This window comes from Heliconius melpomene, chromosome 11 (assembly GCF_056956725.1).
Source record: "Heliconius melpomene rosina isolate 202511_hmr_F chromosome 11, ASM5695672v1, whole genome shotgun sequence".
Classification (NCBI taxonomy): Eukaryota; Metazoa; Arthropoda; class Insecta; order Lepidoptera; family Nymphalidae; genus Heliconius; species Heliconius melpomene.
In genome coordinates, this window is record NC_140399.1 from 5,940,758 (window position 1) to 5,953,289 (window position 12,532).

The 12,532-nt window shown below is 30.4% G+C and overlaps 3 protein-coding genes across 4 annotated transcripts; 2 read left to right on the top strand and 1 right to left on the bottom strand.

Annotated features, from left to right (window-relative positions):
* The first annotated feature begins 124 nt into the window (after window positions 1-124).
* Window positions 125-1,433, top strand: RpL30 (ribosomal protein L30). Its single transcript, XM_085192893.1, has 4 exons — window positions 125-229; window positions 327-374; window positions 686-831; window positions 1,239-1,433. The coding sequence occupies exons 2-4, from the start codon at window positions 354-356 to the stop codon at window positions 1,411-1,413; spliced, it is 342 nt and encodes a 113-aa protein (XP_085049019.1). The 5' UTR covers window positions 125-229; window positions 327-353; the 3' UTR covers window positions 1,414-1,433.
* Window positions 1,434-2,558: 1,125 nt separating this feature from the next.
* LOC146534592 (uncharacterized) lies at window positions 2,559-9,828 on the bottom strand. Of its 2 annotated transcripts, XM_085192887.1 has the most exons (11): window positions 9,519-9,820; window positions 9,173-9,363; window positions 8,514-8,630; window positions 7,233-7,461; window positions 6,845-6,964; window positions 6,529-6,600; window positions 6,152-6,280; window positions 5,813-5,952; window positions 3,961-4,847; window positions 3,369-3,463; window positions 2,559-2,994 (listed from the first exon to the last, which is right to left on the bottom strand). In XM_085192887.1, exons 1-9 carry the CDS (start codon window positions 9,599-9,601, stop codon window positions 4,837-4,839), a joined length of 1,092 nt encoding a protein of 363 aa, XP_085049013.1. In that variant the 5' UTR covers window positions 9,602-9,820; the 3' UTR covers window positions 2,559-2,994; window positions 3,369-3,463; window positions 3,961-4,836. The 2 variants fall into 2 exon arrangements, with proteins under 2 accessions (XP_085049013.1, XP_085049015.1); XM_085192889.1 differs by lacking the exon at window positions 3,961-4,847 and having other exon boundaries at window positions 9,519-9,828.
* Window positions 9,829-10,507: 679 nt separating this feature from the next.
* LOC146534593 (p53 and DNA damage-regulated protein 1-like) lies at window positions 10,508-11,817 on the top strand. Its single transcript, XM_085192892.1, has one exon. It carries the CDS (start codon window positions 10,785-10,787, stop codon window positions 11,178-11,180), a length of 396 nt encoding a protein of 131 aa, XP_085049018.1. The 5' UTR covers window positions 10,508-10,784; the 3' UTR covers window positions 11,181-11,817.
* Window positions 11,818-12,532: the final 715 nt, after the last annotated feature.

The following is a 12,532-nucleotide window of genomic DNA, read 5'->3' on the forward strand; positions in this document are numbered from 1 at the left end:
TTTTTGTGCATACAGAAAAAAAATATTTGAAAGTTTTAACAAAAGAAATATAAAAATTATTAAATAAGCAGAAATGATTTTTAAAATTTACTTCTTAAGTGGCATTTTAAATTTTAATTATTTGAAAATATTTCATTCAATCCGTTTTAACATTATCTGTGAATTTAAGATCTGCCATTGGCTGTCTGTGTAAAAAATCATTCCTTTTACATCGGTGAAGCTTGGAGAGGCAAGTGCTCGATTTATTTTTTAAATTTATTTCGTGTATATGATATATATATATGAAGTATTTTGTTGGAATATAAAACGTTTCTATTTTATTACAGTGATATTTCATATCAACGCTCAACAAAATGGTTGCAGCCAAGAAGCAGGTTTGTTACACGTGGTCTTTATAATATTACTACTTGGGGACTTGTTAAATAGTTATTTATAATTAAAATATATTTAACACATCAAAAATAAGTCCTAAACTATACGTTTCTCGATAGGCTCACATTTTCTGTAATTTGTGAGGTTGAGAATGTAACGTACATTTATAGGTTATAATTTTCTGCCTGACGCCCCTTCTTATTTAGCTGTTCATATTTAAACTATACGTTTATTACCTTTAAACTTTGTTTATATTCTTTTTAAAATTTTACATAATTGGTCACTCCTATTAACAAGCTATGTTTTTTTACAGAAAAAGACCATCGAGTCAATCAACTCTCGATTGGCTCTAGTAATGAAATCTGGCAAATACTGCTTAGGATACAAGCAAACATTAAAAACTTTACGTCAAGGAAAAGCAAAACTGGTCATCATTGCAAAGAATGCACCCCCATTGAGGTGAGACTACTGAGAAGTAGAGTTCCCTATTTCTTTTTTTAATGGGAAGCATATGGAGTCTTTAGACAAAGAAGTATGGTATCCCACAAAAGTGATTCTATAATACATATAATAATCATTAGCACAACTATTACTTAAATGTAATATATAATTCTATACACTTAAGTGTAGTATATAAAATACTAGGTAATAGTTATCTTTTGCATATTTTATTAAATGTTGTTAAAAATGTATTATTCAATCGCAACATTCATGGGAACCCTATGGAGTAGTCTAAATCCATTTGCATCTTGATGAAAATTTTGATAGGTGAGATATAAAACATCTATTTATAGGAGCAATTTCTTATGACTTGATTATCTTATGTCATGAATCTTATTAGATTTATAAATTACATACATTTACAGGAAATCAGAGATTGAGTACTATGCTCTACTCGCCAAAACTGGTGTCCATCATTATAGCGGTAACAACATTGAGTTAGGTACTGCTTGCGGAAAGTACTACAGGGTGTGCACATTAGCTATCACAGACCCAGGAGATTCTGACATCATTACGACCTTGCCTGAGGCAACAGTTTAGTTAATAAATTACTTAATATATTTTTTCGTTTTATTTTATTAAATTATTAAATATATCAATCAAACTATAAATAATGAATTTTTTTAACTAGTTTAAAATTATTAAATTAAAATAAAAAATTATTATTATTTTAAAAATATTTTTTTTAATTATTTAAATATTTTTTTTTTAATTATTAAAAAAATATTAAATGATAATAAAATAAAAATTTTATTCTCTGATCTTGTTGAATGTTGTCTTACTAAATAATTTATTACTTAATGTACCATGTTTAACCATTATTAATATGCATTAAATTAGACATTTTTTAATCATCACATTCTGTTTAAATTACTTTTCATGAATATATGATTTTGGTTTTGGATATCTCAGTACCAGCCTATATATCAAGAAACAGACTAGAAATATATAATATTAAAGTTAATAAATTAAGTCATTACCTAAGACAAACTAATTAATATGAATTTCGTAATTAAAAAATATCAACATTTTTATAGGCACTTATTTTTTAATAAATTACACCTACTTTAAAGCGCCGTATTTATCAACCATTCTCAACCACCTGATCTCAAGCTCCAGGTTAGTTATTTCTAACCCTTGATTTTCATTTATATCGTCAAAGCATGATCACCGTGCTGAGTAAATTTTCCGAATATGATGATTCCTGAATATAAATTATGTCGACATTACAATTATTATTAGAATGCCCCATCCAGGAACCTATTGAAATATATATGCATATAAAATCTCATCCAAATTGGTCCGGCCGTTTTTAAGTATTAGTGGGACTAATATTAAGCATTTTTTTAGCTTCCCGCATACAGCAGGATAGCAGAGGGAACAAAGTGTTAAGACATTCCGTTTCCCATTTTCCGCCGAATTGCGTGTCGAGTGGTGGTCTTCTTACCAGAGCGAGGAAACGATAATATTAAGCATTCCATTGCCGCAAGTGGGAATCGAACCCCTTGTTTAGTCGCAAGCCTAAGCCCCTGCGCCACGATGGCGTCAAATCCACGGACGTTTTCTCGTGCGTCTAAAGCCTGTATTTACAAACTGCTCATTATCCAACCTGAATATTCTAATTTAATTGACCAAAGTCGCTAAATAATAACATAAAAAAAATAAAAGGTAAATGAAAAAAAATATTGATATAGATTATAAAATTTTATTCAACATAATTCACGGTCATTGTTTGAGTCTGGGAGCATATTTTATGAAAAGAATAAAAGAAACAGTATTTAAAATAAATGTTCGTAGGAAAGAAGTAATAAAAGATTGTTGCTGCCACTCCATGAAAGGACTAACAGAATTAAAGAATTATAAAGTACTTAACTTGAAATGGTATTTAAAAATAATCAACAATATTATTTCTATTATATTGAATAGTTTGTTAATTTTTATCTTGCTTTAATGCCCAACTCCCAGTATTGCACTTTAGAATTAAAATGTACAAATAAACATATATCGTGTTTAAAAAGGTACAAATCCAATTGTAATATAACATAATTATGTATCACAGACTCTATTAGTGAAATCTGCATAATATATCTTGACGAATCCTGCCTGACTCCAACCTCAGACCTGAAATAAAAGGAAAATACTGATTTAAATTTCTGTCCTTATATTTTTGTAATATTCATTTCTTTTAATTATAAATAGAATAGTAAAATAATAAAAGAATTAATCGCCTAATATAAGTATATATATATTTATAATTGAATCCATTGAGAAGAAATCAAATGACCTTTTAAAATGCTATCAATTTAACTAACTTGACTGAGTTATGCTGCGGTAAAGCACTTTCAACGTGTGGTGGCCGCCCTGAAGTTAGATTTGCCGTACTCATGCACATTGTTTACTCAGGAAAAAATAATTAAGAGAAAAAATAATAATCCTCAAATCTGACCAGCCATCTATACTTCACGGCGGCCACGACTCAGCTGAAAAAAAGTTACCTGTCTTTCAAACGGCTTCCATTTCGACAACTTCAATATCTTTAAGCAAAATTAGTGCTTTCTTTTTATATTTTCAATGTCTGGTCACATTCAACCTGAAAATCAAGTAATATATTAAGTTTAAATAGTAATGTATTTAATAACAATATAATTATATTTATAATAAAAAATATAAATATTAATTAAAAATATACTGAGAGCTGTTTGACTATATTATTTCCACTACATTTATTTAAACCTATTTTGTTTTTATAAACACATATTCATTATCATGTACCTATTTTTCTTATACCATATGAACTACATACATACTTTAGTATGTCATATTTTAAGTCCAATAATATATTTATTTCTTATTTTATCTCATATTAAGCTAAGACATTTCTTAATATAGTATAGAAAGCAATGTACCATACAAAGTTATATTTTATTTAATACTGCCGTAGACCATGACCTTATATTTATTTCTATAGCTGAAAAAACATATTTTCTATTTGGTAATTGTTTGTATATCGTTACATTTCACCTACTACAAAGCCGAAGTCGTAAATTAGGTTAAAATACTAAAAATAAATGAGTAAATAATGATTACCTGTCATTCATCAATAATTATAATCTCCAACCTGTAGTTAAAACTACTCTCGTTAATTGTTACTGGTGCTGCTCACATGAAGTTTTAGGTCTATGACCTTTCTCCCAATTTAGAATAATGCATTTTAGTAAGTAAATAAAAAAACATTTTATTATAAAAAAATTAAATATCTTATTAATATTATATTACTTTTATATTGCTTCAAAGACTTAGATTAAATTTACCTGTATTTTATCTGTACTAGCAACATTTATAAAATACTATAAATATCAGTTATTCACTTTTATTTTAATGTATGTTTTAATTACTAAACAATATTTAACAATTAAAACATTTAATTTAATACTATTCATTATTATATCTTAAAGAAATTTTCTTTTATGTAATGCTGTCAACATAAACTTATTGGTCATTATTAATCGTATAATAGGTATATATATTAAAGTAATTTACCATCTATTTAGTATTCTGAAATCAGTAAATAAATTGCACACAGTTTCTCTTTTATAATTTTATTACGAATTTTTCTTAATTTCTAGACATGGTATCTACTCATACCATCTGTTACACATATTATGTTAATACAAAATGTATATATTATAAATCCCATTTAATATATTGACATGTAAATGAAATAAATTTATAAAGTTGAATTCAAAGAAATCCTACATTTTATAATTGTAAAATATGCGATTTTATCAATAACATTGTCTTCTTTCTAATGTCAATTTTAATTTAAAATGTGAAATTGAACCTAATTACGACATATGACAAAAATAAATAAACCATTGCATCCATTAATGCTTCAGAAAATTGATCCGGCTACTAACATATAGTGTTGCATATAGATGGTTCATACTTTTTCTTAGTCAAACATCACCAACTGCCTGTAATACAAACAATAACAAAAACATTGATGCTTCACCCAATATTGGTCTAAAAAGCTTCAAATAATTATTTAAAACAAAGCTTCTTTGTCATCATGGTTAGTATTTTGATATTATGCATTTTAATTATTTTACTGATATGCTTATAATTAATTATGCTGGAATGTTTTATCAATAAAAAAACTTCATATTCTTTCATTATATAGACATCTATATGAGTTATTCATGCTCTCTATTATTACTACTAAAGTAAATATTTCATTGAATATAAATAGATACTGTATATTAAGTCATCTTTCTGAAAATAATACATTAATTAATATAAATGACATTGTTTATTGTTTCTACTGTTCATAGACTGTAATAATTTATTACTCCAAATTTACCTAATTTTAACCTTCTTAACAATTGTATCATTAATTCATGGCAGCTAGAGCTACTAACTTATATGATATGTATAGGTTGTCTTTTGTGCAATTATAATTTGTCTTTCCTTTATCTTTATATATTTTCCTACTTTTGTCCAATGTATATAGTGGATATTAATTATGAAATATTTTATGACTATGGAGCATTGCCTGACTACAGAGAAGTATTACATACATTGCATATATATTTAGCATTATTCTTCACACATTCACTTTGTACCTACATACATGATAATTGTCTTAGCTTTGAATAATTTGGGATTTTTCTATTTCTTATGCATTAATAGCTGTAACTAATAATATGTCTTTCTTATAATTGCAATAAATTTTTATATTTAGACAATAGTGTCATTAGTAAATAATAAAACCAGACATATTTAATATAATATCATAAGATCATATTATTTATTCCTACATATTAAAAAGAGATCATTGAGTAACCTACTAACTTAAACTAAACAATAATTTACCTATATGACTTAGACCGATGGCCATGTTGTATCACAGGAACAGCAACATATTATATCTCGTACTTACCATACGTGTTATTGTACTGCGACTGAGGCTGCTGATAAGTGTTGTAACAAGGCTGTGAATAGGAATCGTAGGCAGGTGCTGCGCCGCGATATTCTGGTCCAGCTGATCCATAGCCGGCGTCACCAGCCCCACCAGGGTTGCTATTGGATATTTTTTTAATATAAATTATTAAACAAAATAAGTTTTGCATTGTTTGCAAAATAAGTAATGACATTACATACACAATACTTTTGTATATAATATAAAATAAGTAACAATTTATTAAGTAAAAAATTTAACCTACATTTTATGCTAAATGTTCATAAAAATATAATAGTAATAAAAATATAATAATATTACCTATAGCTTTCATTTTCATAACCTTGTTGACTCCCAGTGGAATATCCATAGTTGGATCCATATCCACCAGAGTTGTAGCCAGAAGTGGGTTGAGCTGGAGCTTGTGATGAGTAGTTGCTTTGATATGCACTGGAAAAATAAGTATATTGAAAAAGGAGCAACAACTTATTATAGACCATAAAATCTTTTAATTACTCAGAATATTGAATATCTGCATCTAAGTATCAGACGGCAATTCCTATCATGTCATTATTTTCATCATTCTAATTAAAAATGAACATATATATTTTTTAACCGACTTCTGTAAGAAAAGGAGGCTATCAATTCAACTGTGTTTTTTTTTTTTAATTATTATTTTTTACTTCTTAGTTAATTACCTTGATGTGTTGTATGATTGAGATGGATAGGGTTCTGGTACTGGTTGTTCATAGGGCTGATATCCAGTATGCCTAAAAAGAGAGTTTGCAATTAAAACAAAATCTTATGAATTGTAAAGTGTATAAATAATTTAAATAATTCAGTATTATATGAAGCGTCATGTATGTATCAGACGGCACATTCCTATCGTGTTACAGGATCATCATTTAGATTACCAATATAATAAACTTTTTCCATAATATTTATTAAGTTTCACAACAGTTACAAAAGTATTTGTGATACAAAAAATATTAGCAAAATTTTTAAACAACTTACGATGGTGGTCCATATCCATTAGATGCTGGTGGATTATGTGGATTATGCTGTGGTGCAGATGCTTGATAGCCTGTTGGTGGTGGTGGGCGACCTCCGCCTCCTCCTCGCGGACCTTCAAACCTGAACAATAATACTTACAAATTATTCTCTACTCAATATCATAAAACTATATAAAAAGAAATATATATGAAAAACATCTCAGAACAAAAAATATATATGATAAAGATATAGCTATCTTGGTTTCTCCCCCTAATTGCTTCACTTGCTGTAATGATAGAAATAAAAAGCCTTTTATAGATGTTGCATCCACACATACACAAACAAAGTAGTTACCCAAACATATTTCAATTAATAATAATACCAAAATATTTTTGTATAGTTGATTTACCTTCCCCGTTTTGGGGGGCCACCTGGACCACCATGTGGGGGGCCGCCACCCCTTTTGTATGCACCACCTTGTGCTCCTCCACTTACTGGATGCGGTACTGGTGCTGCTCTTGTTGGAATATTAGGTCCAGGAGCTTGCACAGGAGGACCATGCATCCCTGGTCCTGGGTGAGGTCCAGGGCCACCAGGTGGCCCACTTGGTGGTCCATGTCCACCTCTTCCTCCTCTACCTAAGTTATAAGAAAATTTATAATTTTCTTTGAATTTAAAAAATTATGTTATCAATAGTTTAATTCAGTACATAATTTTAAAGCTACAACTTTTTTTGATTAAACACACTAATCTCAGGAACTACTGGTTAAAATTGGCATATTATTGGTGTAGGATAGCCCATTTACTTAGAAAGCTGAAAATTGTGATCAGAGTTACCTAAGGCACATTAAAATGTGTCATACACAACTTTGGGTTATTTCTTTCTGCTAATTCCAGCAATCCGCATGTTATAGGGAGTCTTAGTCACATATTAAAGGACTTAAAAAATATTTTAAAATAAAAAGAAAAAGCCAAAATAAAATCAGCTTCACACTATATTACGCACACAGTAGAATAGGCAGAGGCCTATTCTGTTTCCTCTGGACCGTAGCATTAAGACACTTGTTTCCCACTTTCCAGCAAATTCTTAAGCCATTCCGTGTTGAGTGGAACCCAAAGCCACACTTTATCTCAACACCAGAGTGAAGAAATGAAAATATAAATAAATATTACATTTCCTCGACTAGGGATCAAACCCACAACCAGTCATTTTAACACTCACACTTGGTGCCCCTGTACCACAACTAGCCTCAAATGTAAATGCATTTTATTACTAATGTTTTCCGTAATATGTAATTTTAAAATTTAAATTGGAATATTTCCACCTGTCCTCACTTTATATTGTGATAACTGTATCACAACGTTTAAACTAAAGAGAGATTATACATGTAATGGCTCATTAAGATAAACACATAACATCTTTACTTATTACTTTTTTGTAATATTACTGTCTTTCTAGTCTGATTCAATAAAATTTGACTAGGAGTTCTATCACTGGACCACAAATCTCTGTTTTGAATTTTGTGAAATCATTACCAAGCCCTTAACAAAAAATTATAGAAGATAGAAAAGAGAAAATATTTAATTACATATAATTAAACATATAACATTCCCTCACCTGGTAATGTCACAAAATTAAGCAGAAAAAGAAGAACATCATAATATTCTTATCAAAAGAAAAAGTATTTACCTCTCATTGGCATTCCACGTCCACCTCGGTCATTTCGTGGTCCAAAGTCTCCTCTTCCTCTACCACCTCTTCCTCTCATCCCACCGGGACCACCTCTATTGTTATTAAACCCTCCTCCTGCACAAGAATAGTTAAATTAATTACAATAATACAATAACAATACAACACAATCAATATTTTTATACCAAAATTAAAATAAAATAAATCAGGTCACTGTATGCTGCACACAGTAGAGTAGGCAGAGCGAATCTAGTGTTAAGACACTCCATTCCAGACTTTCTGGCGAATTTTAGGAGCTATTGCGTGTTAAGAGGCGAAATTCAACAGCGCCCAGAATGAAAAAAGAAAATATTCATAAATGATAATTCATACCCTCAAGTGGGGGGCAAACTTACAACCAGTTGCGTATAGTCACACTTTGTGCCCCTATGTCACGATAGGCCTCAATCAATTTTTATACTTTAAATATTAACATGAAGCTTATTTTGAAATTTTGTAAGTTTTAAAGTATACTAACATATTTCTATATCAGATCTTCATACAGGGAGTTAGAGGTTATAGTGAATATGCAGTGTAATTACATTGCACTATTACTCTAAAGAAAGAATTATAAGAAGTTGATTAGAAAACAAAGATATTAAGCATATTTTGTAGAGTACCTCGAGATTCAATAGTAGGGACAGGATGAGGGCCGGGCCCTTGTGGCCCTGGTGGGAATCGTCCTCCTCTGTCGCCGCCACCTCCACGCATTGGAAGCCCACGGAAACCTCCACGAGGGCCCCCACGTGGTAATCCACCGCCCCTGTGACCACCAGGTGGCCCACCTCGACCACGCATCACTGGTCCACCCCTAAAAAATAGAATAGGAATATAAAATAACCTCTCCATTCATAGAATATAATTTCACTCTTCACATGTAGCTGATAACATTATTATAAAAGTATGCAGTACTTAAATATTATCCAACAACAAGGAATAGTAGTAAGAGTTGATGTAGTAGATTACCTTCCACGCATATCAAAGCCTCCACGACCGCGAGGACCCGGACCACCGCGTCCTCCGCGGAAGCCCCGGTTCGGACCATCCATATTTAGTCTTAAGAATTATTCACGTTTAATTCTGGCAATTATTAAACAAATGTAATTGTTTCCATTTGTTTTTAATGAATATAATAAAAGGTAAGATTGCCTAGAAAATAGCGTTAACTTTGTGACAAAATGGCGGGAGCGAATCTGCTTATAGATCAGTCACTTGGAGGCGTTGTAAGCGCGAACGCCAAGGCCCAAAAATCAAAATCTCACGCAGGAAATAGAACAAAACCACAGACTAAGATGCTTGCGGTATCATATGAGAGGGATGTCAGAAGTGAGAAAAAATATCGATATATGGATATTTATCAATATATAGTGTAGAAATATCGATATATTAATTATGCACACACTTTTAAAATACAAGGAGTATTATTTATACAAAATGTACAAAAATCTCAATAAAATATATTTATCAGAATTCTTCTCTACGAGGTTAGCATTTCTCTTAATTAACGGTGTATAAATAGTAAAAAGTATAAAATTGCCAGATGTCACGACCCAAATGTTCAGTTCTCAATACTTTTACTTTATTTCCGTTCGTTCGTATTGATTAGGGTTTTTGAATCCTAGTGACTTTATTTAGGTAAATATAAAGAATATATGGTTTTTGAAACAATTTTCGATATTGGATATTTTGTATGTGAGGCCAGTTGTAGCGCAGGGGCACAAAATGTGACTGTAAAACCAACTGGTTATGGGTACGATCCCCACTCGAAGTGATAAAATATTTATTTAAATTTATATTTCCATTTCTTTGCTCTGGTGTCGAGGCAAAAAGCGCGGCGTTGAGTTCTGCCACTCAACACACAATGCCCCCAGAATTAGGCAGAAAGTGGTGAACGGAGTATCTTAACACCAAGTTCCCCCTACCTACTCTGTATATGTGTTCTGTAATCTGTACTTGCATATTTTGACATTAAAATTGACACTCATAATTGTTGTTCGATACGACTGTTTTCTTATATTGTGTATAATTTTTATCTTATAGGTGAAGGCAGTATCTTAGCTGGATCTCTTTTTAACGTGCATCTACTATTGCGTAATATTGTCTCTTTACCGTACACTCTCCTTTGTGTTTTCCATTCAACGTGACATTGGCGAAGTGATTAGTGCTGAACTGGCACGCTCGGATCGCCATAATTAAAGAACAACAACAACTGTTTTCTGAAAATTCTTTACAATGGAGGATCCTTCTAAGGTTTTAAAATATCTAATTTCAGTAGAAAAACTAGCTGAGGAAATATTAAATGACAAAAAGGAAATTATAATGTTAGATAAAAGAAGAAATGAAAACAGAGAAGCCTTAAGAGAACTGTTAAAATCATCCGTAGCAAACTGTTGGGTGACAGTTGGCTCAACCTTAGTAAAACATAATTTAAACGCTACAATATCTTTATTAGAGGCAGATCAAAAGCAAATAAATATAGATATAAATAAACTTCGTAGTAATCTAAAGATAAAAGTTAATAATTTAAGAGATATAGAAATGCAACCACCTGTTCCAGGCTTAATGTTAGTCCCAATATCTGATAAAGAATCTGAGGGATTATCAAGAGCTGGATTATTTTCTGCATAGTTTGAATATATTTTCAATGATTGTTATTTTTATGTTCCGTGTAGGTTTAGTTCAGTACATTAAGTTCATTTATTAAAATTAAAAAACAATATTATATTTACAATTAAAGGGCTTATGTATTATTTAAAATAACCAGTCTCTTGCGTGAAAATGAAATTTGAAAGCGAATGTGAAGTTAAAGTTAGATTCTTTTTTGACATTTTTAAAGTGTTCTTCCACACTGGACAAAGACAAGTACTTATTTAGAAAACCACTACACTAGAAACTCGATTAACTGGACAAATTGTTGTCATTGGTCATTTGTATGATCTGATCTATAAAAAAAGCTAGTTTTGTGTAAATATCTATTAAAAGCAACAAGTACATATTAACAAAAATCAACATTTATTAAGAAATTATTATTATTTTCTAACATACGATTATACATATTATTTTAAGTTTCATTGTATAAAATAATAGTCCAGATAATTTGTAAATCCTATATGGATGGACTGAGGAAACTGATAACGGATAATCAAGGTTCCACTGTACATTAAAATTTTTGTTTTCCAAGAGTATTTTGCCATAGTTTTTAATGTTTATAATAAGAGAACAATGTAAATAAAAAACTCAAAAATATATATAAAGCAAGGAAGTATGATTGGTTTTCTTTTTAAATCATATTTTGCATTGAAGAAGTTGTATCAGTATGTTTATTGATCAACTTTCCTATTGCCCCTCCTTTTGGGGGACACTTATACAAATGCTGAAGCTCAGTTTAACCCTAGTGAACAGTAACTTTTCTTAATATGCAAATTTTTATTTGTAAAAATATTGTTAGCAAAATGATCATTTATTATCTTAAATAGTAAAAAGTATAAAATTGCCAGATGTCACGACCCAAATGTTCAGTTCTCAATACTTTTACTTTATTTCCGTTCGTTCGTATTGATTAGGGTTTTTGAATCCTAGTGACTTTATTTAGGTAAATATAAAGAATATATGGTTTTTGAAACAATTTTCGATATTGGATATTTTGTATGTGAGGCCAGTTGTAGCGCAGGGGCACAAAATGTGACTGTAAAACCAACTGGTTATGGGTACGATCCCCACTCGAAGTGATAAAATATTTATTTAAATTTATATTTCCATTTCTTTGCTCTGGTGTCGAGGCAAAAAGCGCGGCGTTGAGTTCTGCCACTCAACACACAATGCCCCCAGAATTAGGCAGAAAGTGGTGAACGGAGTATCTTAACACCAAGTTCCCCCTACCTACTCTGTATATGTGTTCTGTAATCTGTACTTGCATATTTTGACATTAAAATTGACACTCATAATTGTTGTTCGATACGACTGTTTTCTTATATTGTGTA

Coding starts and splice junctions, on each gene's coding strand:
- LOC146534592 (XM_085192887.1), bottom strand. CDS start 9,601: ATGGATGGTCCGAACCGGGGCTTCCGCGGAGGACGCGGTGGTCCGGGT. Junction 6,281..6,528: donor CAATCATACAACACATCAAG/GTAATTAACTAA, acceptor TTATTTTTCCAG/TGCATATCAAAGCAACTACT. Junction 5,953..6,151: donor TATGAAAATGAAAGCTATAG/GTAATATTATTA, acceptor AATATCCAATAG/CAACCCTGGTGGGGCTGGTG.
- RpL30 (XM_085192893.1), top strand. CDS start 354: ATGGTTGCAGCCAAGAAGCAG. Junction 375..685: donor TGGTTGCAGCCAAGAAGCAG/GTTTGTTACACG, acceptor GTTTTTTTACAG/AAAAAGACCATCGAGTCAAT. Junction 832..1,238: donor AAGAATGCACCCCCATTGAG/GTGAGACTACTG, acceptor ATACATTTACAG/GAAATCAGAGATTGAGTACT.
- LOC146534593 (XM_085192892.1), top strand. CDS start 10,785: ATGGAGGATCCTTCTAAGGTTTTAAAATATCTAATTTCAGTAGAAAAA.